Source organism: Pseudoliparis swirei, chromosome 1 (genome assembly GCF_029220125.1).
Source record: "Pseudoliparis swirei isolate HS2019 ecotype Mariana Trench chromosome 1, NWPU_hadal_v1, whole genome shotgun sequence".
Classification (NCBI taxonomy): domain Eukaryota; kingdom Metazoa; phylum Chordata; class Actinopteri; order Perciformes; family Liparidae; genus Pseudoliparis; species Pseudoliparis swirei.
Window position 1 is genome coordinate 6,945,390 of NC_079388.1, and position 27,154 is coordinate 6,972,543.

Here is a 27,154-nt window from a genome sequence, read left to right on the forward strand (position 1 = left end):
TCTCCCCATCCTCCCACTCCGTCCTCTCTCAGACTCACATGTCTGAATGCTGCTAGCACAATTTATGTTGTCTATATGTTTACATGTTTCTTACTATTTTTGCACTTTATGTTGTCTATGCACTTTATGTTGTCTATATGTTCACAAGTTTTTTACTATTTTTGCACTCTATGTTGTCTATATGTTGCACAATTCACTTTATGTTGGACAGAAGAGAAACGCAATTTCGATCTTCTGTATGTTTGCACATATGGAAAATTGACAAATAAAACTGACTTTGACTTTTGACTTTGACACCTGGATTTGGGGATCCTCTCCAGTTCCGTCAGGTTGGATGGTGAACGTTGTTGGACAGACATGTTCTGGTCTCTCCAGAGATGCTCAATTGGGTTGTTTAGGTTAGGTCAAGATGGCGTCCATTAATGAGAAATAAAATGAACTTTTGAGATTTTAGCAAATGGCTGCAATGAAACAAAGAGTAAACATTTTAAAGGGGTCTGAACACTTTCCGTACCCACTGTATATGAGTAATGTCGACCTGAGCAGAGGACAGTCACTCTCCTCACTGCGTGTGATGTCATTAGAGCTTCGTTGACATAGCCCGGCCCAGACGAGCCTGTTCTTAGTGCTATTGGTGCATGAGATCACCCCCCTCCGGTGCTCTGCACTGCTCCATGTGGCCGTCACAGCTGAAGCGTAGCACCCCCCCTCCAGTTCCCCCTGAGGTACACATCGTTAGCACCAGCAGCCACTCGCCGTCAACATATTGAGAGCCGTTGAGAGGCAATCGAAATGCTCCCAGTCTCGAATCTTGCACCTTTTTAATATTTAATTTTTAATTTCGAGAGCTCTTAGTTCCTTATAAATCCAGCAGCAATCCATCCTCTAAGAATTGTGCTCTGATTATTAATGACTTTCTTATGACATACTAAACTATAATAAATTTATGACTAGATTATCATTTGTATATATTTTTTCGTATATTGACATTTCTTAAAACTTTTTTATGACACAGGGCCATCAGCCCTGAGTAGTGCCTACAGGCTTCCTCACCGGCTGCATTCAGGCTGGATGGTAAGAAGACACTGTTTAAATAGATTTAAATAATTGGAAAAAAATTGAGAGAATATGCTGAGAAGTCCCGGTGGAATCTGCACCCTCAAGCCTGATGTTTCTGAAGAGCTAAAACATTATTTAATCCTTAAAAGTGTTGTATTCCTTTTCCCCACCCTCAGTCTTTCACATGCATGCAAGGATCCTTAAAAGCAAAAGGTGTCCCATTCCTGTTTTTGCTGCCGCACGGATTAACGACGGTCCGTCACATGACTAGTGGCCACTCTACCACTGTTGTGTGTTTAGAAAATAAAGCGCACCATTTAAACCAGGCTGTGTACAGATTACCTGCCACACGCCTTCCTTTTAACGCCCTGTTCCGTTTCTTCTGTTTCTCCTCTGTCTCCTGTCTCCTTTGTCTTGATTGGTAAATTCCCTTCACCTGCCCTCAGCCACTCCTCTGTCTCCTTGATTGGTTAATTCCCTTCACCTGCCCTCAGCCACTCCTGTCTCCCTGATTGTCTCATGCCGTACACCTGTGTTTTCCCCATATATATTGTGCCAGTCTTTCTCTTGTCTTCTGTCGGTTTGTTGTTTTGATCTTGGTCTCGTAGTGTCTCTGTTTCGATGGCTCACTCTCAGTCTGTGTTCCCATGATGAGTCCTAGTGTTTGTTTGTAGTTGCTTTCAAGCCAGAGTTTTTCTGTTTTACCATTTCCGAATTAAACAGAGTTTTTAAAAGCATTCGATGACATTGAAGACACGTTTACAGAATAATCTTTTGTCACTCTTCTTCTTCCGTTGACTTACAACCTGAACTCGATGTCATCAAACCCATCAAAGACACTGTTCACCAATAATTAGTCAGTGAAATAGAACCGCGAGGATATCATTGTCCCGTCTGACCCGGAGTGGGTCAACACAAGCAGAAAGTCAGCGTCACCTTCAACTCGCTGTGTTAGTCAGCAAGTCTCGGCCTCAACTGGCGTTCGGTGTTTAGATAACGAGGTTTATTGTCTCCGTGCTAAGGGGGGAAACCACAAGCACGCAGAGAGTATCAAGCTGCTTCCTGTGCCACTCGCAAATCAGTCTCTGCTGCCTCTTGAATACCGAATGTTCAATTTAGCACAGAGGAGAGAATGAAGAGGTTGAGATGTGATACACAGCCCTCAGGACATAAGTCAGAAGGCAACCAGATCACAGGGCCGGGCGGCAGGCGGCTGGGTGAATAATCATTTGGCTACAAATGAGATCACTGACATCGAAAAACAAGCTTGAGTTTTAAAAATAAAAAACACTTGTCCATTCCACCTTAAAACCTGCTCTGTAATGCATGTATGCTGGTTGCCTGATGATTGTACACACTCTGCAATTTAGATGCAGTAAAAGGTTTGAATGAGTTTCACGGAATAGCTATAGCCAATTGTCGTAGCGTAGCTTAGCACAAAGGCTGAAAACAAGAGGAATCGGCTAGCTTGTCGTGATTATACTTAGATTTTTCAAAAGAAACATGTTCCCCCATCCTCCACTGTTGATGCTCAGCTAAGTGTCGGCTGGCTGTAGCTTCATACTGAACTGACAGGCAGGAGAGTGTCATCCATCCAAACCAGATACGCATACGTACCAAAACTATTCCAGCCAAATGGTTTTAATGTGTTCTGAATCTGCCTTCCGGGGCAAATGAAGCCTGGGTACCATGCTAACTTAAGAATCTTGAATTATACGAAAAGCAATTTTATTGCATAAGAGAGCTGTTGTCTAGAGATGATGCCTCAAAAATAAATAAATGAAACAAACCACACTTGAAATATAATACACTCACCACCTGCTCCTAATATTATATGTGTGTGTGTGTGTGTGTGTTTCCTCCCACTGAACCATGTCTGAGGTCAAAACCAATTCCGCTGTGTTGGTTCAGACCAGTTAAACCTGATCTTAGCTCAGAGGCAGCAACAGAATACAAAAAGATACCTACCTGTACACATGTTAAGCTATTATTCTACACCTGCAGCTTCTTAAATGGGAAGATGTGTTGCTTTATCATTTTGTTTTAGACTGCTGCATTGTTTTCAAATTTTTAACAATTTTATGACATTAAAAACAAATTGATTATTAAGAAAACAACAGTTAGACAACAATGAAAAATGAATTAGTTGCAGCCCTATTTACGTCTCCACTCACCTGATCCCTTTAGTAAAGTTTGGATTTGTTAATGTTAAATTAAATGTTCTGTTGACTTCATGACCCAACATTAAAGTCTTAATTGTCTTTCCCAGCATTCGCTACTAAGAATAGACTTCTGATGCCACAACAGTGAATTCATAATTGGTTGATTTATTCATTTTGTTGCCTATTTGAATCTGCCAGTTTAATTACCTCTGTTAATGTCTTACCTGTGTAACTCCTGGCAGGTTCCTAAAACGGCCAAATTCTTTATAAACGTATCGAGGACATGACCCCCGTGATCTATTTCGACCTCATTCTGACCGTCACCACGGTCTTCACCTTGAATGAAGCCATTCTTCTTCCTATCTGCGAGACCATAATATCAACAGTCATGTGACTGACTTTAAGAGGCTGGCCGTAGGTTATAAAGCAACCGGAAAACCACGCCTCTTCCTTTTTGCCTTCTCGCCCGTGTTCTCTGTAATTCAGCATTTTTAAAATGAATTTTGTGATAACTTGTTCCTCCAGTTGATGTGTATTGCTCTCCATAAACCTGGGGCAATAATTTAAAAGTTCCTCTGTGGAAGGGTTCCTCACCATATAATATCAACTGAAGGGATGTGGAGACACTTTAAGGCACGAGGGTTTCTTATAACTGCACATCGACCTGGCTGTGAACTCATGTCCCGGTTTTGGGTGATTCTCAACGTGTGTGAAGGAAGTTAAGAATTGTAATTTTATTTATGTGATTTTTTGCTCCGTGTGTTTCTGTAGCCTCCGACGCCAAGGAGCAGCAGTTTTGGATCAGTCAGCTCCAAGCGTGCGCCAGACGTCACTCTGACAGCAGTGCCAAGGTACACACACAGACACACACACACACACACATACACACAGGGAGATTTGTAAATATGGTCCAAGCTCTTGGGATGTGTTGTATGTGAAGTGAGTGGAAAGCCTCAATATTTCCCTTGAGATTCCTGTTCCTCGGCGTGTGTGAGTTAATAAATGTGACAAGTTTCCCATTTCAGTGAATTCAGGTCAGGTTCATGAGTTCATGTCAGTCTTTCACCATGTGGAAAACCTCTCTACAGTCACAAAAGGTCCAGGCCCCTCCCCTTTTCTTTCTGTTCTGCTTTTAGTCCACTTTTAATCTCATCCCATTTTAAAATTCAAATAGCATCATCCCCCATGAGTCTCATTTCATATTCCCCAGGGTTTTAAAGCTCCTGGCTTTCTTTCTCCTTTCATTCTCATCATCTTGACCTGCTAAAATTACTCTTTTTTTCTGTTTGGACTCTTGCAGCAAATATATTTAGCGCGAAAATATATCGTGCTTAATTTGGTGAAAGTACTCAACAAGCGAAAGATGCGAAACATGTGCGACGGATGCATTTGAAATGGAAAAAAAACAAGAAACATAAAGGAACAATATGTAAAAACTCACCCTGATAGAATGGTGGGGGAAACACTGGGATGTGTCACATGCAAAAGCCTTTAAAAGGTGAATTTACATTGTTTTGTAAAATCGAGAAAATGAGCCCAGACTCCAGAGGGTTAACATGACATATTTGTCAGTTTACCAAGGCCACTGGTTCTGCTGTTGAATGTTAAAGATGACAGGACCAACGGGGTCTCTAATACACCTTTGTTTACTAATCTGATGTTTTACTGAAGAAACAACTTATCATCCACGATATTAAATACCTCACTGGCACTTTATAGGTTGGAGCCTCTTTGAAAACACAGCTCTGTGTGAAGTTTTGTCTTTAAAAAATAATACAATTAAACAAGTGTCTAAAATACACGCTGTCTGAAGGGATTACTCATTCATTTAGAAGATTTAGTCTTTAGAAGAAGAAAAAAACTTAATCGCGATTAATGAATTTCAAAATGTGCGATTAATTAGTTAATTTTTTAAAATCGATTGACAGCCCTAATATATATATAAGGCTTTACAGTATAAGTTTTTTTAAGCTGGTGATTCTTGCTAACAGCATCTTATCAATGACTACTGTGCTAGTTATTTTGTGTTGTAATGGTCACCATCAAAAAAAGTTAAATACGTGATGGTATTGTAGTTAACTTGCATACATTTGTGAGAAATATTATTTAAATAATAATTGTTTTAAACAGTAAAAAGAGGGAAAGCTTCTGACTCTCCATTCTGGTCGTCATTGAATGAAATTCAAATCCTAATGTGTCCTCGGTGCTTTGCATCGAGACATGCTTCTTCATTCATATTGTGTGTGTGTGTGTGTGTGTGTGTGTGTGTGTGTGTGTGTGTGTGTGTTTTTTTCTCAGGTGAGGAAGCTGAAGGGCTCCGATGAACACTTGAGTGTGGAAAGAGCAGGAGGAGGCCACGAGGTGCTGGTGAGTCAAACACACACCTACACACACCCGAGTACCTGGGGTGCACCTTACTTCCTTTTTCACAAACACGGTTTCCCTTTCGACCAATAGAAAAGGTCGCAGACAACTCGTGTGCCCTGTAGCGTACATCTCTTCCGCGTCTTCCTAAACCATAAATACGGCGTCCTCATCGCCTGCTCCACGCGTAGCTCCTCCCACTTGAGACCGCTGCACAGCTGAAGTGAAGGGAAAGTCCAATTAGTCTGCTCAGCCGTGATGAGGAGAGCAGCCCAGAACACAAGAGGAAAGAAAAATTGGATAAGCTAGAAAAAGTGTAAAGTCACGGCGGCCCCTCTGTCCCGCGGAGCTGAACCGGCGTTTTGTTCCTGTTGGCTGACTGCGGGGCGTTGCCGCGGCAGCAGCTGTTGGTGCTGTTCCCACTGCCGGGCTCTGATCCTCACCCGAGCTCTCAGATCGTTATCGCAGCTTCTCCGGCAATGCGGCAGTCGGAGGCTCGGCCACATCTCTGAGAACAGAAGCGTGGCAGCAGGATTTATGGGTTACAGATAAGGGCAGCGGTTCATTGTCTCCATTAGAAAGTTGAATGAAGAACACAATTAAAGACACATTTTATAATCTTGATCCAAACTGATGCATTAAATCAATTCGTCAAACTTTTCAGAGGGAGGCTTTTATTTTGAAAGGAGAACAAATATGAAGGAGAGCATGTTGCCATGGGACAGCCCCATATGTGGATGGACGAGGGCGACGTAGGAGCGCCTGGAGATGTTGTGCAGTTTTTAAAATTGTTTCACAAATCCGAACCTCAAAAATTGCCAATTGAGCTGAATCGACTTCTGTGACTCAGCTAAATATTTTTGGGTTTCCCCAATCTCAGCTTTTAATCATATCCCATGACTTCCATCAGCAGATGGAGTCACCCGATACATTTACTAAGTTATGTCTCTGGCTCCATACAAAAGAAAACACAAATGATTTTCCATCCACTTGTTATGCGACGAGGAGTCGGTTCATGGAGAGGAGCAGCTGCAGCGGGTGGAGCTCGTTCTCCTCGCAGAAGGAGACGGTGTAATGGAGAGAGCTCCCATCAAACCTACAGCCTGCATTTGAGAACGGTTATTTTCTTCTCATTGCTCCGCACAGATGTGATGTTTTGGTCTCTTCGTTGAGGCAGAGTGGACCGTCACAGGCTTCACGATCATCATGAGCAACGCCCTGAATCTGTTTACCTGGCATTTTGCATTTTACCTTCATTGACACACCGACTGTTCCACCTCAGCCAACATGACGGACACAACATATTTATATAAACTGCATGCAAGAAATGCACAGGAATGTATTCATCTGTCTGGCCCATTGACGGTTCACATGGACGGTTCACATTGACCGTTCACATTAACATTGACGATTCACATTGACGGTTCACATTGACGGTTCACATTGACAGTTCACATGGACGGTTCACATTGACCGTTCACATTAACATTGACGATTCACATTGACGGTTCACATTGACAATTCACATTGACCGTTCACATTGACCGTTCAAATTGACAATTCACATTGACCGTTCACATTGACTTTCACATTGACATTAACATTGACGATTCACATTGACCGTTCACATAGACAATTCACATTGACCGTTCAAATTGACAATTCACATTGACCGTTCACATTGACCGTTTACATTGACCGTTCACATTGACCGTTCAAATTGACGATTCACATTGATGGTTCACATTGACAATTCACATTGACCGTTCACATTGACCGTTCACATTGACCGTTCAAATTGACAATTCACATTGACCGTTCACATTGACCGTTCAAATTGACTTTCACATTGACATTAACATTGACGATTCACATTGACCGTTCACATAGACAATTCACATTGACCGTTCACATTGACCGTTCAAATTGACAATTCACATTGACTGTTCACATTGACCGTTTACATTGACCACTCAGATTGACCGTTCAAATTGACGATTCACATTGACCGTTTACATTGACCACTCACATTGACCGTTCAAATTGCCAATTTACATTGACCGTTCAAATTGACAATTCACATTGACCGTTCAAATTGACGATTCACATTGACCGTTTACATTGACCACTTACATTGACCGTTCAAATTGACGTTCACATTGACCGATCACATTGACCGTTTACATTGACGGTTTACATTGACCGTTTACATTGACGATTCATTGACCATTCACATTGACCGTTCAAATTGACCGTTCACATTGACTGTTCACATTGACCGTTCACATTGACCGTTCAAATTGACGATTCACATTGACGATTCACATTGACCGTTTACATTGACCACTCACATTGACCGTTCAAATTGACGTTCACATTGACCGATCACATTGACTGTTTACATTGACCGTTTACATTGACGGTTCACATTGACCGTTCACATTGCATACGGACATCACCACGGTGACGCTGTAGAAAGCTCTCTGGTCAATAAAGCAATAACTCTTAAATGCATGTCTGGACTCTCTTGTCTCCGGGTGAATCTTTCTGTAGATCCTCATCAGGCCCCTAAGGGGAGTTTGACCGTGTTCATTGCAGTTCCAGCGATCTATCGGAGCCACTTTCCTCGGTCAAATTGTCCAGTTTCAGCGGTTGTTTTTCTGGGAGCTGCTTTCAAAAGTCTAACTTTAGTTGTCCGGGTTCCAGTTGTATCCGAACCGAGTCTGTCTCTGTTCTCCCAGTGAACGCATCGTCAGCGATCAGAGGGTGTACAGGACGAGTGCAGAGATATGAAATGCATGATATGAATCTTCTTTATGATTGTATTAAGTATCGTTGTATAGTTTATGAGTAATGAAATAGCGAGGAGCATCAGTGGCACATCAGAAACACTTTCGATTGTTTTAAATTGAAACTTCGAACAACTTTAGGAATGAAACTGAATACAGATTCAATATTGACCGTGTTGGAAATGGATTGATACAGAATGCAGCTCCGCGTGACATTACCAACGCAGCTAAATGAATTGACTGTACACTGTAGATAATGTAGAGAGAGTGTGTGCGTGTGTGTGTGTGTGTGTGTTTGTTCCAGCTTCTACCTGTATATCTGTCTCTGACTTTTAGCTTCAGTAGTATTACAGTTTCTATGTATATATATGGTTGAAAAAGGTTAATATTTAAGAACTATTTCCATACCCTCCTTACCGAGGTTGTTAATAAATAGCTAATTGTGTGTAATCAGCGCGGTGCCCTGCGGTGCAGAAAGTGACAGGTCAGCAGCTGACCGTTGCACCGGCTCCCCACACTGCCCACCGGGGCCAAGCCCCGCCCCCGGTCGAGTGACAACAGAGCACCTGAGCGTGGTCTATCAGGCAAACTACACTTCCTCTTTACCTGTCAGATTAGACGACTGGAATCATTGCCCCTGAATTTATAAAATAGCAAAAATATACTGTATATCGTGAGGATATTTTCATATTTGAATTGGAAGGGTAGACTTTGATGTCCACGTTGCATTCCTTTCAACGTGTTTAATTGTGAAAAAGAGGTTTTAGGTTTGCGGCTCCTTGGGATTTGCTGCAGACTGATCTGGGTCTACGGGAACCGGTTCTCTTTTGGTGTTTTTAAAAATAGATTAAAAGAGTTGGAGGTCGGTTCATCTGGTCGTAGATGTTTTCTCTGACTGAGGTATGAGCACCTGTGTGAACTGGGTTATGATGACTTGAGTCTTGGTTTGGGTTTTATTCATTCAAAAATTATCTTTCTTTTTTTTATATTGTCCGTCACTGTTTTATGTTGGATTGTCTTAAAACTTTGTGTAATGTGCTACTGCTGCTGTCTTGGCCAGGACACTCTTGTAAAGGACATTTTTTATCTCAATGAGGCATTTCCTGGATAAATAAATTTAAAATAAAAATTAATAAATGTGTACTCGGCTGCGTGGGGCCACAGATATCTCCTTTGTTTCAGAGTAGGTCCTGAAAACTTGAATACATTTTTGATTAATTCCAGCCTGCTGGCTTCCTTCTCATTTCAAAACACAGACACTCACATTCCCCCAGAGAAATCTTAAAAACAATGTTATTTTTTTATCGGGAATTGAAAATGAGTTTTTTTAGGATTTCATTTTAGATTGGATTACATTTTTTTCTCTTGACTGCACATATGAAAAAGATAACTGTATAAATTAAGTATTTTTAAAGGCTCACAAGCCATGACTATTTTGTGAATCTCTCCCATTTTGTGATGTATATTAACCGTACCTCTGATCTTTAGTGTCCTTTATTTATTTAATATATACAGCTCTCTATTGAACATGTTCCTCACTCCTGAGCTTGATACTTTCCTGCATTTCTTCCCTCCATCTCTTCCCCTCTTTTCCTCTTCCCCTTTGCACTTCCTTGCTCTGACGTCCTCTTGTCGTTGCACTTTATTGAAACGCTCGGGGCGTTGTGCCAGTTTTGGTGGACAAAGCCTCAGCATGTCTGTTTCCTTTTTTCTGCTTACTCACGCCTCGTGGCTCAGCCTTGCACAATACAACAGTGTTCCCTCCTGTAAGCTGATTATGGACCTGCCTCCTATCACTGCCTGTTGAGTGTTCGGATGCATCTAATCACACAGAAATACTCTTTCCTTGATCTAAATGTGGTGTTTCTACACGCCGTTTTATAGATAGAAAGATAGATAGATATATACTTTATTAATCCCCAAGGGGAAATTTGTCGTCACAGTAGCAGCACCAATAAACTAAACACACGAGAATAGAATATAAAATATAAAAAACAGGGATGAAAGATATAGATGTATTCAAGTAAAATATAAAATACAAAATGAAGTATATATATATGTATATAAAATGAAACATATATGTACATATATTAGGGCTGTCAATCGATTTAAAAAAATTAACTAATTAATCGCACATTTTGAAATTCATTAATCGCGATTAAAAGTTAAAAGTTAAAAGTTCATTCTTTTTAAAGACCAAACTTCACACAGAGCTGTGTTTTCAAAGAGGCTCCTACCTATAAAGTGCCAGCGAGGTATTTAATATTGTGGATGATAAATTGTTTCGTCAGTGAAACATCAGATTAGTAAAAAAAGAAGAAGTATATTGAGACCCCATTGGTCCTGTCATCTTTAACATTGAACAGCAGCAGAACCAGTGGCCTTGGTAACTGACTGACATTCAAGTGTCACGTTCACCCTCTGGAGGCTGGGCTCTTTTACAAAAAAAATTAACTTCACCTTTTAAAGGCGTTTGCATGTGACACATACCCACGTGTTATACATCAAACATTCCAGAACAATCTCAGCTCTATTCAATGAGGCTCATTGTCCTCGCGCCGTGTTCTCTGCTCTCTGGCTGACAGGCTGCTAATGAGCCTCACCTGTGAGGTGGAGGTCCTTTGTGATTTACTGAGTGTTCATTGGTTGTTTTTTTCCCAAAATGTTGACAGACAAACGGATTGACCAATCACGGTGAAGGTTTCGTGTGTCGCGTTCTTTCCGCGCCAACGCCTCCGTTCCTCTGTGTATCAGAGGGGAGACGGGAGGAAGGAGGAGCAGGAGGAAACCCGACTGATTCATCCACGAGTTTAAACTGATTTCTGCTCCTTATTTTCGCGGAGAAATAATTGTTTTAAAAACGGAAACAGTGTTAAACTGTGCGTACTGCCAGTTTGACACTCGGTTTGAGTGTAAAAACTTCAAGGCACACCGGAAGTAAACAAAGTTGCGTTAATTGCGTTAAAATATTTTAGTGCGTTAACGCGTTAACGCTGACAGCCCTCATATATATATATATATATATACACACACAAACAAATATACAAATATATCCACAAAGAGCTGCTCAGAGGAGCAGAGTAAACGCCTCATGATGGATGCGACATTATCTTGCGTCGTGGTAGTCGTGGGTTTGTTCTCCTGGGTTACCGCGTGGCGAGCAGCATCACCGGTGGTTTCCCTCTCGCTGAGCGGCGTCCCCGAGGGCGGAAGCTGTTCAGTTGATCTATTTTATGTTCGGTACCAGACCGCTGTGAGCTTCTGAGGGATGAATCCCCCCGGTGCCTCGTCTGCTGTGAACTAAGGGAGAGCAAAGGCAGGAGAGACGTGGCGGCCCGCAGACGGCGAAACCGAAGAGACACGAGTCGCAACGGAGGCGTCAAAGTGAAGAACGCCATGTGACTTTAGCTTTGGCGCAGAGAACAAAAAGAAAACAACACAAGTGCTGACTACCTTCTTTCTTCTTCTTCTTCCTCACAAACTTCCTCGCAAACTTGGCGATGGCGCCGGCTGTGTGGTTGTTTTTATGGGGGAGCAATGTTTTTGAGAGCGCAAATTATTGGGTTCTCTGGACAATGATAGATTTATTTTAGTTTTATCTTCAGTCATTTAAACATTACTTGAACTCAGATTATCAAATAAAGGCTCAATTTCAGAGAAGATCAGCCTTCACGTCTCCCTGCACTCTTAAAACACGTGGTTGTGTTGAACCTTTTATAATCATAATGATGATAATACAAATCATATTGTTAATCATAATAAGAAAACATAAACGGATTTAAAAAAAGTATCCAAAATATTCCACATACACACACTTGTTATAGGGAGCTTCAAGGTTTAGTTGAGTTAGTTTCATTCAGTAGGAACCCTGACGTCCTTATTAGAACTTTCTAGGAGCATACTCTTCCTTTTGCATTATCATGCTTCCTCCACATTTAACTCCCCACACTACTCTCTCTCTCTCTTTCCCTTTCTGTGCCACCCCCCTGCTTCCCCCCCAGGGCTCCTCATCCTCTGGTCGGACCCGTAGCTTCTCCCTCCTCCCCCACCTAACCCCATCTTCATCCCCGGGTTCCCAGAGGCACCTGAGCCACGTGGCCTCACCCAGCAACATCGTCACCATCACGCACCACAAATCTCCGGCTGCAGCTCGGCGGGCCAAGAATCTGTTCCCGGGACGGCTGCTGGAGGTCAAAGAGGTGGGTGTCAGAGGCGTAAGAATATACATTCAACCCCGGGCCTTGAGACGGGAAGTTCAACGGAGGGAGGTTCGGTTTTTAGTTTTTGCCTTTCACAGAAAGTTTGTAAACAAGTGGAGATGGATATGCAGAGGCAACATGAGAGTATAGTTTTATTACAACTTGGGGCTTATTTTCATAGGTTTGGTCATTGTCTCAGTTGTTACATGAGATCTGTTGTAAATAAGGCAACGGTAATGTAGGCGCGGGTCATGTGAGCGACGGTAGAAGCCGAGCTCGCTCTCCCCCGACAAGCTAATCTCACTGTGCAAGCTATGATTCATGATTTATGACTTATATACTGTGGGTTGATGTTCTTTTATGCATTGTTTTTACATTGATTATGTTTAAAACAGCTTCATATTTAAAAATTACTTTTCTTAAAGCAATTTGATTGCCATTTCCTCTTCTTTTCTATACTTTTTTTGCAGAAAGACCCACACGCTAAAGAATTTGAGAAGTGATTTTATGGAAAAATTCAATGCAGAAACTTTTTTTTAATTGTTGTGTTGTCAGGAAGATTCACGAAGGGTATATTTCTTTTCGAAGTTTTGACATTTGAAAATGTTTGTATTTACATCCACATCACAGTGATAACGTGCTTTATTTGTCAAAACGTAATACAGAGGTCAGTTAGTATCGCGTGGCCTTCAGAGGTCAGTTAGTATTATGTGGCCTTCAGAGGTCAGTTAGTATCGTGTGGCCTTCAGGGGTCAGTAAGTATTATGTGGCCTTCAGAGGTCAGTTAGTATCGTGTGGCCTTCAGGGGTCAGTTAGCATCATGTGGCCTTCAGAGTCTCCTCTGGCCTCAGGGGGGACTCTGGTGCAGTGAGTTCAGCAGATATTTCTGTCTTCCTTGCAGGCTTGACAGCGACTGCAGTGCACTCGCTCTTCACTCTGAGTTCAGCTTTGTTGGCGTTTTCATGGTATATATCAGGGGTCACCAACGCGGTGCCCGCGGGCACTTGGTCGCCCGTAAGGACCAGATGAGTCGCCCGCTGGCATGTTCTAAAAATAGCTCAAATAGCAGCACTTACCAGTGAGCTGCCTCTATTTTTTAAATTGTATTTATTTATTTAGCTATTCTTGTTTAAATCACACTTACATGTAACTTACAAATGACAATATATATATATAAACACTTAAAATGTAAAATGTTTTTTGTGTTTAATATAAATGAACTCTGACCGAGTAAAGTTCAAAGGTCAGTATTGTGCGCATGACCAAAACGTAGCGTTTGTTGCGCTCTTACAAACAAGCTAACGTTAGCGGACGCAGCTAATATGAGGAGAAGAGTTACCCCAAAAAATGTCAGAAAAAAGAAAGAAAACATATCATTTTCACGACGAATGGGAGGTAGAGTTTTTTTTTACCACTGTGAAAGGATCCTGCGTGTGTTTAATTTGCGGGGCAACTGTGGCAATAGCAAAGCGGCACAATGTGGAGAGACATTTTACTACGTGTCACACAAGCTACCATGCTAACTACCCACCGGGCAGCGCACTGCGCGCAGAAAAAGCCCGCGAGTTAAAGGCAGCTTTGTGCAAACAGCAGTCTTTTTTCACTAGACCGGTTAAAAACTCCCAAAAAGCAACCGAAGCCTCGTTTAGAGCTACGCAATTCTTGATGAAGAAAAAGAAGGCATTTACAGACGGGGAGGTTGTCAAAGAAGCAATGATGATAATTGCTAAAACTGTGCTTGAAGACGAGAAGTATGGAACCGATGTACTCTCCAGTCTCTCCGATGTTCAACTCGGGGCAACTACAATGGTAAGAAGAGTGTCGGCGATGTCTGGGAACTTGACCGACCAGCTGGACCGTGATCTGGCGAGGTGCCGGTGGTTCAGCATCCAGTGTGACGAGTCGGTGGACAGCAGCAGTACGGCGCAGCTGATGGTCTTTATCCGGATGGTGTTTGATGATTTCTCCACAAAGAAGAACTTCTGACACTACTGCCCTGAAGACAACTACGAGGGAGTTGACATTTATAACGCAGTGAAGGAGTTTTTGGTGGAAAAAAGGTGCCGCTGGAAAAGCTGGTATCAGTGACTACGGATGGGGCTCCTGCTATGATCGGCCGACACATAGGATTCGTTGCTCACTGTAAAGCTGACCCAGAGTTCCCAAAGTTTCTGCAGTACCACTGCATCATACACCAGCAGGCCTTATGTGCAAAAGTGATCTGCTTTGAGCACGTAATGACTCCCGTCGTGAAGATCATAAACAGCATCCGCTCCAGAGCTAAACAGCACAGGACATTCAAGGTACTTTTGGAGGAGCTGTCAGCTGAATATGGTGACCTGCTACTACACACAGAAATCCGATGGCTCAGCAGGGGACGAATTTTGCAACGTTTTTTGTCACTTTTGGGTGAAATCAAAGAGTTCATGCAGTCCAGAGGTGAGGACACCGTGCTGCTGGAGGACACTGAGTGGATACTTGACCTTGCATTTTTAACGGACATTACTGGAAAACTGAACAGTTTGAACTGTGAGCTGCAAGGCAAAGGTAAAACTATCGCCGATATGATAAGTGCTTTAAATGCATTTAAAGCTAAGATGAACCTTTTCTCTGTGCATTTACAGAGTAAAAAGTGCTGCACTTTCCTCTGTGCAGATGGTGCTGAAAGACAATGCTTCTGCATCTGAGACTTTTGACAAAGTTGCAGAAAAGTACTCTCAGGTCATAAACAGAGTTGGGCAAGAGTTTGAGAACAGGTTTTGTGACCTGGATCAGCTTGAGCCATGTGTGTCGTTCATTTCTAATCCTTTCATGAACGTGGACATATCATGCATTGCTGAGCAGTTAAGTGCAACATTCAGCCTGGATGCTGAACAGGTGGAGATTGAAATTGTAACACTGCAAAATGACCTCCACCTCAAAGCCCACCAGGCTGCACCAAACTTTTGGTGCCTTGTTGACACAGAAAAGTACAGTGGTGTATGCGCAGCAGCTATGAAGGTTGCAAGCCTGTTTGGTTCAACTTATCTTTGTGAATCAGCCTTTTCTGACATGAACTTCATCAAGAACAAACACAGAACACGCCTCACTGATGCACATCTGCAGGACTCACTCAGAGTTGCAGTGTCAAGTTACACACCAGAGTACAACACACTAGTTAACAGCATGCAATGCCAGGCTTCCCACTAACTGACAAAGAAACAGATAACAAATTTGGTGTCCAGTTCAAAGTGTGACATGATTTATTTAAAATTTGAGACTTGACTTTTGTATTTTACATGAGTTATTATTTGTACAAACATGGTGCAAAGTAATTCATGATTTGTTAAAAATGTTAGTGGCTAGCTAGTTAAAATGGGATATTGTGATTTCACAAGACTGTCTTAGAAGTGATCATTTAAAATGTTCAATTTGAAAATGTGCACTTAGAGAAAATATAAAAATAAAGTGTTGCATATTGATATTTATCTGTTTCTATATATATTTATTGTGAGAAATCATGAAGATGATCAGTGTTTCCACAAAGATAAATATCATTAATTATTAATAATAACATAGAGTTAAAGGTAATTGAGCAAATTGGCTATTTCTGGCAATTTATTTAAGTGTGTATCAAACTGGTAGCCCTTCGCATTAATCAGTACCCAAGAAGTAGCTCTTGGTTTCAAAAATGTTGGTGACCCCTGGTATATATCAATACTGATTAACCTGCCCGGCGACAGGGCATAGCTCGAGGAGTTTATGTTGATGACTCGGGGTCAGTGTGACCCAAACATATGAGATGAGTGTCCGTGTGTGCAAAGAAGATAAATCGTCCATATGGAGCGTTTGATAATCCTCTCCATGTTGTCCTGCTAATCCCTACATGTATACATTTAGATTGAACCACTATTTCCATCAGAGCTTACATTCACAGGTCTGTAAGACCCTCCTGAGTTAATTAAAGAGCCCTCCACTTGAAATTTCCAATCAGTTTTTTTATTTAGTTTGAAGGTTGAATCCTCATTAATTCTGCCCGCCTCGGTCACCAGACCTGTGGGTTCTGGTCCCCACATCTCCAAGCAGCCAGCACAGGCATTCACCGCTCTCTAGAATAGTTGTTGTTCCTGTCTCGTCTTAACAGCCTGTCTGCTGTTGACGTATACTGATTCACACCTGAGACACATACATGACGGAGCCGTGACGGTGTGCCCGACTGGCAAACTGCATATAGAGCCAGATGATGCAGCATTTCTGCCCTCACACTTGTGTCTAGAGTTGAAATTATGTTTTTTTCGAATCGTTGCCAAGCAGCCGTTCATCTGGCCGCTGAATTATGGAGATAAGCCCGAGCAGGAAAGAGGGAAGAAATGTGGTCAAGGAGAGACGAGAGGCTTTCTGAATGTAAAACACTCCTTCCCCAAGTAAACGGTTTGCACAGAGGAGGAAAGTTGACTGCCATCGTGGAAAATGTTGATGGATCCAGATACTCAGTGCCTGGTTTTGTCCTTCAGCTGCTCTGCGTACATAAGATCCCGGTCGTTGGTTCTCTGCCTGAGCGAATCAATTCAAACCTTTTGTTGAAGAAGTGTTGCAAGTCTTGCAAGTTTGCATTGTTGCCGGTTTGAAAAGCTTTCAGTGAGTTTGGTGTTTCTTCGTGATGTCGTCACACCCTGATGTGTAAAAGCCTTAACTTACCAGAACTTAAGGTTCAACATACGTGTTGAATTAATATCCCTCATAAAACATTTGAAAAGCCCATTAAAATTTTTTTTTTTAAAATACTTGATATTTTATTTAGGTATTTTTTACAGAAATACAACCTTCAAAAGTAAGAATGCATAATAATAATAAAGAAATAAAAATAAAGTAAAAATTAACCATGCATCTGGCCAGGAAGGGCAATAAGGAAATATAAACTTTAAACAGGAAAATAATTTTAAATAAGGAAAAACAAACAAAAAAACAACAACAACCATGCAACGCTTCACCAACGTTGCCAGTCAATCATAAATTCGGTCCAACAAACAGATCTCTAGTCCAAAATATATTCACAGGGTATCTTTAACTTAGTTTTTCGGTGAAACATAGTGCTTTTCTTTTGATGAAAAGCCAATTTTGTTTTTGTTGAACTTTTGACCCCCTGTATTGTTTACCGGCTGGAACACTAACACGCCCAGTTTTCTCTCCTTCTTCTTCCACCAGAGACAAAAGGACTCTCTCTCTCTCACTTGTATCTCTCTGATCCTCGATGCAGAAAGACAAAGAAGACTCATTTTGTGGCCGTCTTAAACTGGGACAAAGCAGCTTTGTTTGGTGTCTCCCAATTAGGGCGTTCGAATGCACCACAGGAACAAAAAAAACGTCCTGTAATTGTGATGCTGCTTAGTGTGATCCCTCGTCCACTGTTCCTCCTCTCCTCGTCCACTGCTCCTCCTCTCCTCGTCCACTGCTCCTCCTCTCCTCGTCCACTGCTCCTCCTCTCCTCGTCCACTGCTCCTCCTCTCCTCGCCCACTGCTCCTCCTCTCCTCGTCCACTGTTCCTCCTCTCCTCGTCCACTGCTCCTCCTCTCCTCGCCCACTGCTCCTCCTCTCCTCGTCCACTGCTCCTCTCCTCGTCCACTGTTCCGCCTCTCCTCGTCCACTGTTCCTCCTCTCCTCGCCCACTGTTCCTCCTCTCCTCGCCCACTGTTCCTCCTCTCCTCGCCCACTGCTCCTCCTCTCCTCGTCCACTGTTCCTCGCTTCCTCGTCCACTGTTCCTCCTCTCCTCGTCCACTGCTCCCTCTCTCGCCCACTGCTCCTCCTCCTCGTCCACTGTTCCTCTCTCTCGTCCACTGTTCCTCCTCTCCTCGCCCACTGTTCCTCCTCTCCTCGTCCACTGTTCCTCTCTCTCGCCCACTGCTCCTCCTCTCCTCGTCCACTGTTCCTCCTCTCCTCGTCCACTGTTCCTCCTCTCCTCGTCCACTGCTCCTCCTCTCCTCGTCCACTGTTCCTTTTCTCTTTGTCTACTTTTCCTCCTCTCCTCGTCCACTGTTCCTCCTCTCCTCGTCCACTGTTCCTCCTCTCCTCGTCCACTGTTCCTTTTCTCTTTGTCTACTTTTCCTCTCCTCGTCCACTGTTCCTCCTCTCCTCGTCCACTGTTCCTCCTCTCCTCGTCCACTGTTCCTCCTCTCCTCGTCCACTGTTCCTTTTCTCTTTGTCTACTTTTCCTCCTCTCCTCGTCCACTGTTCCTCCTCTCCTCGTCCACTGCTCCTCCTCTCCTCGTCCACTGCTCATCCTCTCCTCGTCCACTGTTCCTTTTCTCTTCGTCTACTTTTCCTCCTCTCCTCGTCCACTGTTCCTCCTCTCCTCGTCCACTGCTCCTCCTCTCCTCGTCCACTGTTCCTTCTCTCCTCATCCACTGTTCCTCCTCTCCTCGTCCACTGCTCCTCCTCTCCTCGTCCACTGCTCCTCCTCTCCTCGTCCACTGTTCCTCCTCTCCTCGTCCACTGCTCCTCCTCTCCTCGTCCACTGTTCCTCCTCTCCTCGTCCACTGCTCCTCCTCTCCTCGTCCACTGTTCCTCCTCTCCTCGTCCACTGTTCCTCCTCTCCTCGTCCACTGCTCCTCCTCTCCTCGTCCACTGTTCCTCCTCTCCTCGTCCACTGCTCCTCCTCTCCTCGTCCACTGCTCCTCCTCTCCTCGCCCACTGTTCCTCCTCTCCTCGTCCACTGTTCCTTTTCTCTTCGTCTACTGTTCCTCCTCTCCTCGTCCACTGTTCCTCCTTTCCTCGTCCACTGTTCCTCCTCTCCTCGTCCACTGCTCATCCTCTCCTCGTCCACTGTTCCTTTTCTCTTTGTCTACTTTTCCTCCTCTCCTCGTCCACTGTTCCTCCTCTCCTTGTCCACTGTTCCTCCTTTCCTCGTCCACTGCTCCTCCTCTCCTCGTCCACTGCTCATCCTCTCCTCGTCCACTGTTCCTTTTCTCTTCGTCTACTGTTCCTCCTCCTCATCCCCTGTTCCTCCTCTCGAGGGGATGCTCGAGTCGATTAGCGGTGGATTTATGGTCAAACCGTGGCATGGGGAACGGTGTGGTGTACATCCCATTTATTTCCAGGTCCCTGTGGCTGATAATATTCGTGAACACGACTCTCCCCACCTCCACCTCCTCCACCCTGGCTGCAGATGCAGACACCGTCTGTCTCTTTGTCAAACAGTCATGGAGGGGAAGTGGTCTTTGCACCTCAGTGAATCTCCACATGATCTGCCTCCTCAGCTTTCCTCTGCTGATCCCAGACCAGCACTCACTGAACCGTCCTCACACCAAACCGCGTGAGTTGGGCTTCTCCTAGATTCGTCACCATAACGACGCCATCGACGCGTCACACAGGATGTCGACATGACCTCATCGACCCTATAATACGCTATTAGGATGTTTCCTCGACCTCAATATTGCCCATTTGTGTTTGTTCACATAAGCTGACACCCACATGATGCCAGAAAATACAGCGGGGTTTATCATGACCATTACACGATTAGAGGGAGAGTCCATTTTAGTTATTGTTCACATTCCAATCCCACCGTCTGTATATTACTAAAACAATAAGAGTACTCATTGGAAGAATGTTGGAAGAGCTAAAATATTCTTAAAATTACAACGATATTGTTTTATTCCAATTATTTACGATAGCAGCATCTCTCTTGCCATTTATATAAATATTCTGTGTAGACTACAGCCCCTCCTCATTAAGTAGGAGCAACAATTCAGACTCTGATGCCTCTGAAATGCAACATTGACGTGAGGTCCTGGTTTGAGCCTTCGTTCCGTTGTCATGCTGTCCCTTCTCATCCGGCTGCCCGTCCATGCGTGCGTCCGTCTTTCCACCGGCGGTGTGACGGTGGGAGTCGGGCCACATTCCCATCTCTCCTCAGCCAGCTTGTTACGGCTGATGTGAACTCATCTAGCGCCTCGACTCTCCGTGCAGCAGCACCACCGGGCACTTACGCTGCAGCAGCAGAGCTGGATCAGCGGGGTTCGGCTATTTCCAGAGGTGTGTGTGTGTGTGTGTGTGTGTGTGTGTATGGTGGGAGCTGCCATGACTGTAAATCCACTGATTTAGCTTCCGCCGCAATTGTATGTTCCATCTATTCTCCGTGTCTGGCCTGTGTGACCTGCACATAAACCAAACTACGACGAGGAATATGAACGATGTAACTATTAACACGCGGGGAGCAATATTATCTACAAAGCCACGCTTAGTTTTTGACTCTTGTGAGTTACAATTCAGAGCTAGTTTGTATTGGAAAATACAGAAGAAGAGATTTGTTAGAGTATAAAACATTTATATTTTATATGTGTATGTTTAATACTCTGGTACTGGCTCATGTTATTGACCCTCGAGCTAACATGAGACCAGGTTGCATTCATGATGTCCACTCGCAGACAGTTTTACAACACGTGTTGTGTGTGATGAAGCTTCAATTCCTTATTCTATAGCGGCTGTCATTCTTTGTACAGCCCCAAATATGTGCTCGGATTCTCCTATTTTTTTTCCTGCTTTAAATTTTGAATTTATGTCCTTATCGTGTGTGTGTGTGTGTGTGTGTGTGTCTCGGCATCATCCTCCCTACATCTTTCCATACATGGGTGAAAGGTGGGTTCATTTTCCTGTCCATGAAAGTCAGTGACCTGTGTTCCTCCTATGATTGGTATGTCTTCTCCTACTGAGTTACTGATGGTTGCGTAGCAACACATTTGCTCACAAACTTGCAAACTTGTGTGTGCTCCGTTTGTGAATGTAGGCCCCGAGGCAGATGTGATTTATAGTATTTCAAGTGCACGAAGGATGCAGTTGTTCTTATTCTTAATATCTACTTTCTGCCTGAATTTCATGTTCCTCGATACGTTCTGGATATTAAGCAGAGCAACAATATGTGACTCTATGTACTGTCTTATGAAATACCTCAAAAACACTTCCAGTCAGTTTGGATTCACAGCCGACACAATGTTACTCTGACGTGTCCCGGGTCTTGATCACTGATCTTATCATTATCAAGTGTCCTTATTTGTTTTAAATCCAGTATTGGTCAGACTACTATGCAAAAAGAAGAAATCAAAACTGAACTTCCTCCATATTCTCAGTATTTTAAAGTCGTATCTTCACTAAAAAATCGCTTCAATGAATTGCCACTCTCTCAAACTCCTTTAGTCTTATGTTTGTATTTTTATTAAGCCAAAATTCATAATTTCCCTAAAAAATCCTATATTCCCAAGCATGTATGCCACATATTTTAATCAGATTTAATGTATCACCTACGCGTGCTCATTGTTAGTCATGATATCTTGACACAAAATGGTAAAGATGAGCAATACATAAGTGTTTCCAGCCCCTTTAAGGCCTTTATGAAGTGCAGTAAAATGATGTCTGCCATGAATGGGACACAGAAGACACTTAAAAAGGAGATGCGTGTGAAATGTCTTTTATTGCTTTGAAGGGCACTGTGAAAATGATATGGCATCAGCATGCTGAATGGTAAGAGTCTATTAATAACAAGCATTGAAGACAAACATGTGAGCTCCATCTGCCTGAGGAGTTCAACATCCGACCTGAATAAAACACAACCTCTACATGATTGTCTCAGCCATATATACCTCACCACAACAGCTCTGTGACTCCCACATATCTCTGTGAACTGATGTAGGGAGACAGATGTGCTATTGAAGTGTGGAGGACGAAGGTATGCGGAGCCATACAATATTAATGAATACAACATTGCCAGGCTGATAAACAACCCAGATTCATTAGCCTCGAGAGAAGCTTATTACCCGCGAGTGAGAACCGACTTCTTCCTTTTGTGATGCATTAAGACTCTGGAAGGTGAGTCATACCGATATAAATCTTAATGAGACATGTGTCGTGTTTCTGTGGGAGCACAGGGGGAGAACGGTTTTGTTGTTGTTTTTTGTTTGGAAATTTCAGCAGCTTCTTTTTTAGGCACTGCCGTCTCGGCGCAGGTTGTTGTGCCTGTAGTCAAGACTGAGGTGACAACACCCACATGCATTGCTGACAAGTTGTGTCACTTCCTACGCACAAGTACAACTGTATAGCCGGATGAGATGGGGCAAGATGCGGTGTCAGATTGATGTTGTGCTCGGTGTGGTGACAATTAATTAAATGACATTTTACATTTCGATTGAAGTTGTCTTAAATGATCAATAACCATAAACATCCATTCATGAAAAGTACAATATATATATATATATATAATATATATATATAAATATGTGTGTATATATATATATATGTATATATATACACACATATGTATATATATATACTGTATATATTTAGGTTTTTATATATATGTATATATATACACACACATATATATATGCACATATAAAAAGACCTAAATATATATATATACACATATAAAAAGACCTAAATATATATATATATACACATATATATCAATACTGTTTTTCCCTGCTTTGTCTTATTTGTTCCGACTGAAGACATATAGATTTAAATTCAGGCCACACGTGTGTAGTTTCATCACCTAAAAAGGCCAAATAACTTTCTGAAACAGCTGGGCATTGTAGTTGTTTAGCAGACTTTACTAAAAGAGGATTAAATAGTAAATTGTGGGACTACTTTTAACACTTTATATTTATCCATGGTAATTTAATCAAAATTAAACGTCAGTGCCCATGTTTGTTTAACTGAAGAAACATATCACCAATGGCAACCGTGTAGCTCACCGATGTGTTTTTAATTTAGTTTGGGACAACAATGGAGGTCTCACAGCGGAATAAGCTATCACAGAGAAACAACTAAAATTCCATCAACTTAATCCTTTAAAATGACACGTAATTACCCATACTGAAAGTGAATAATTAAAAATAGGCAGAAATAGAAAAGCAAACATCAGTAAATCCTGTCAATGCACAGTGAGAGTTACATGGATGGTCTCTTGAGTTTCTTTTATGACACGTCATACTGTATCTTACTCACTGGGTATTGATTTCCTAGCCGTCCAGAGACGAGCTTGTTTCACTCTTGCATTGTAGCTGAATATATTGTCAGATGATGCTGGCGTAGAGAAGCCACTGCTGCTACCGGAGTAACTGATAACATATTATGTGAAATAATCCAACCCAATCCTTAGTGGCTCGCTGATGAGTAGCGTGGCTGTTGATGATGTATTTTAATGCTGCACATGACTGTTGTCCCCCAGGTGATGTCCCAAGCAGAGGGCCAGCAGAAGAACCTGGTCCAGTCCATCGACTCTCTGCCCACCAGGGGCCCCCTCTCCTGCCTGGACCAGGACCTGCTGCTGCTCAAAGCCACGTCGGCCGCCACGCTCGGCTGCCTGGGAGAGTGCCTGAACATCCTCCAACAGACCCAGAGCCACAGCCAGGGACCGCCTCCGTCCCACGTCTCCCAGTGCGACTACGCCGACCATGGAGCCCCCTCCGGTGAGTCCGCCCCTGGCCCCGTTCCAGTGCTGCTACTGGAGCCCCCGACCCCTCCGTCTCCCCCATCCCTCTTGTCTTTCCAGTCCCCTCCTCCAGCGCCCATCACCAGTGGCAAGGGCCAGCTGGACTGTGGCTCTTGTCCCTGCCCGATGGCTGCCATGAACCTCAATGTTTGTACTAAATGTTGGTGAATTTTGCATTTGTGTGTTGACTTGATTTGTTCCATTTCAGTTTGTAGTTGTCAATGTTCTCAATTCATTGTTTTTCTTCCATTGAAATGCAAATAGTTCCTTAACATGCTCAACAACCAGCATGAACGTGAAGTGTGTGTGAGCATGGTTTTATTGTCAATTCTCTTTAGAGAATCCGTGGAAGCATTTCAGACATGCATGACAGAAAGAAATCAGTTTATGTTCGAGTGAGTAAACCTGAATACTGTGACTAATACTCTGCACTTTTAAATGTCCTCAAAGGATTACGTCTTTGCCAAAAGAATCCACACTGGTTCCTAAAATGTCCGACCTCTGCCATGTTTAACCCGCTCTGTGCCAGATCGCTATGGATCCAATAAAGTTGTTTCTACTCAAACCATTTTCAGCCTGAGGGTGGTTCTATCGGCATTACAGCAAGTAGTCGTGAACAGTGCCTGTAACGAGACTTTAGAGCCCAAATACAGAACAAATGGACTTCGTTAAGATAATATCAACAGATCCGATTTTCCAAAGTTCAAAAGGAATATTTACGATCAATTCACAGTCTATGGAGCAGCACCGTACATGTTTATCTCCAGGAAAGAAGAGTTGAGCCAATTTAAAGAAAAACTCCACTGAAAATCTATTGAGCACCAAACTACTGCCTGTAGGACTGAAAGGTGGCCGGTGAAAATGTATAACTTTTTTTGGAAGATGGCAACTGTCGCCTGTTTGGGTTCACAGCAGTAACAATGGATCCCAATGAGCAGCCATGAGTCAAGGCCCAAGAAGTGTCTCAACAGCTGCAACGTAATCCACTGCTGTTGACTAAACAATCTCACCTCAAAGTGAGACATTTAGAAACTTTTCATGGACTTAATGAACATATGAATCGTATTAAATAGCTAAAAGTGTTACTTCTTAATTGGCATTTATTGGTAGAAGTGGATTCGACTGTTTGTTAAGTTTCTGTATGTTTTGCTTGGGATGGAGGCCGAGGCTAGGGGAGAGGAATGTTTGGGATACCTCATAATGTAAAGTGGATGGATGTTTTTTGACGCGTGTTTTTGTTGGACTCCATTGTGACTGTTGTAAACCCAAGCTGACAACAGTTGCCGCCTTTAAAGCCCTGCAGGTGCACATTTTTGGTGGAGCGTTTAAGCCAAGAAGACGTGGTTCATTTCGGACTTTCTGAAGGTCTTTGTGGGGGGGGGGGGTGCCGGATCCCCGCCGACTCACCGGTCCTCACGGTTTGTCGGTCTTCTCTTTGCGCCAACAGCCATGCTGCCCTGTCCCTGTCCGTCAGACAGGGGGTGGTGTGGAGTGGGACCACCGGGCCGCAAGTACAACCCTCTTTCCTTCCGCTGCCTGGCTGATAAGTCCTGTGGGGGTCCTGCTGCTCCCCGCTTCCGGCATGTATCCCCCACACCTCAGTGAGGAGTATTTTTGTTAGGATCCTCGTTTTTTTTTGCCACAGATACGTAGCGTGGCCCACCGCCGTGAGCAGCATCCAGATTTCGTACAGCTGATAAAGGGCGTGGCTGGTTGAATGGTTTTGTTACGCCCACACGGGAACGCTTTGCCACTGCATGGGCAAGATGACTCTCTGGTAAAGAGCCGAGCATGAGGCTGGACTGAGTTTGGCTGCCACGTTCGTCCCTCCAGGCTCCGATTGCTATAACACCTGAGTGAGAGTGAGCTCCAGCTATCGGCAGTCAGAGAACCTGAAGGATCTTTGTAAACTACCACCAAAAAAACCTGCCAGTCACAAACCAGACCGGCATATTATTAGCTGATCACGGAGGAAGTTAGCGGCTCGCTCTAGCACCCCCTATGTCACTGCATTGAAGAGCTCGAAAGCCTCAACCGTCACGCAGGACATGTTCCTTTAAGGGAATTCAAATCCATAAAGGAAGTTTACTCTCACCCCCACATCCCCACATCCCCATTGCAGCTTCACGTAAACAAAGAAAAGAAAAGATAGTTTTAAACAGAAAATAAAAGGTACAAGATGAAACCTGTAGGGTGAGAGTCGGATGTGAACGCATCACAAAACCTGAAACGATGTCACAGCCCAGAAACGGAGGGTGAAGCCATTGGAAACCTCGACTGCATGAATGTTTGCCTCTCGACTGTTTGATCTGCGGCAGCCTTTTGATTCACCTGCATGACTCTCTCCAGTGGCCCAGCCCCCCCCCCCCCCCCCGCTGCTCACTGAGTGTTTCCACTTCCTGTGCTTCATTGTGACATCTCAGAGAAAGCATCAAAGTGTGTCATAGATTGTTTGTCCACCGGCTTCTTGTAAATACGTGAACATCTTCCACAAATGTTTCTTTTTCCCCTTTTTAAAATCTCCGTTTTGAAAAATGAACTCTCAGGATCCGATTAACCTCCAAATGTCTCGAGGATGAATCTGTTCTCATTATAATTACAACTCATTCACACTTCACTCGCCTTCGGGCAGCGCCACCTTTTCCTCATGGGTCCATCGTGTACGAGGAGGTCCACGAACACTTCTTCATGTTCCCGCCAGTCAAACTGTCAGGTGGCCAGAACAAAGACCCGGCCTGAGGGCCCGTTCTCATGTTGTGGAGGCAGACGCAGCTCGCTCCTCGCTAGTGGATATCACATGTCGGCCTTTTGCTGCATTAGACTTTAAACCCAATTTGAGCTTTTGGGGGCTCGGAGAGGACTGTGGTACCGCCCCGTTGACAACTACTGTGATGTCTATACCGAGCTGTTAAATGAGGAAACTCGCAGCTGGGTTGTTGTGAGCGACGGTCGCAAATCACATCAGTCCGTTCGCTCGGGAGACGCAAATGAATGATCGCTGCAATAAGCTCTGCGTTAGATTCAGATCTGCTGTGGCACAACGTCGGAAGGCTGGATTTGATGTCTTTTTTTCTTTCGGCTGTAGTGTCGTGAAGCCTTTTACTCAGTATTGTAACCAGAGG

At 43.5% G+C, this 27,154-nt stretch overlaps 1 protein-coding gene across 3 annotated transcripts in view; it reads left to right on the plus strand.

Annotated features, from left to right (window-relative positions):
* The window catches only part of LOC130208558 (oxysterol-binding protein-related protein 10), a 61,595-nt gene that overhangs the window by 14,386 nt on the left and 20,055 nt on the right, over nucleotides 1-27,154 (plus strand). Inside the window, exons 3-6 of one of the 3 annotated variants that reach the window (XM_056441533.1) lie at nucleotides 3,993-4,072; nucleotides 5,520-5,588; nucleotides 12,376-12,573; nucleotides 23,769-24,009. In XM_056441533.1, the coding sequence (XP_056297508.1) occupies nucleotides 3,993-4,072; nucleotides 5,520-5,588; nucleotides 12,376-12,573; nucleotides 23,769-24,009 (588 nt within the window). The remainder of the gene's footprint in view (nucleotides 1-3,992; nucleotides 4,073-5,519; nucleotides 5,589-12,375; nucleotides 12,574-23,768; nucleotides 24,010-27,154) is intronic. The other 2 variants (XM_056409743.1, XM_056411883.1) reach the window with 2 other exon arrangements.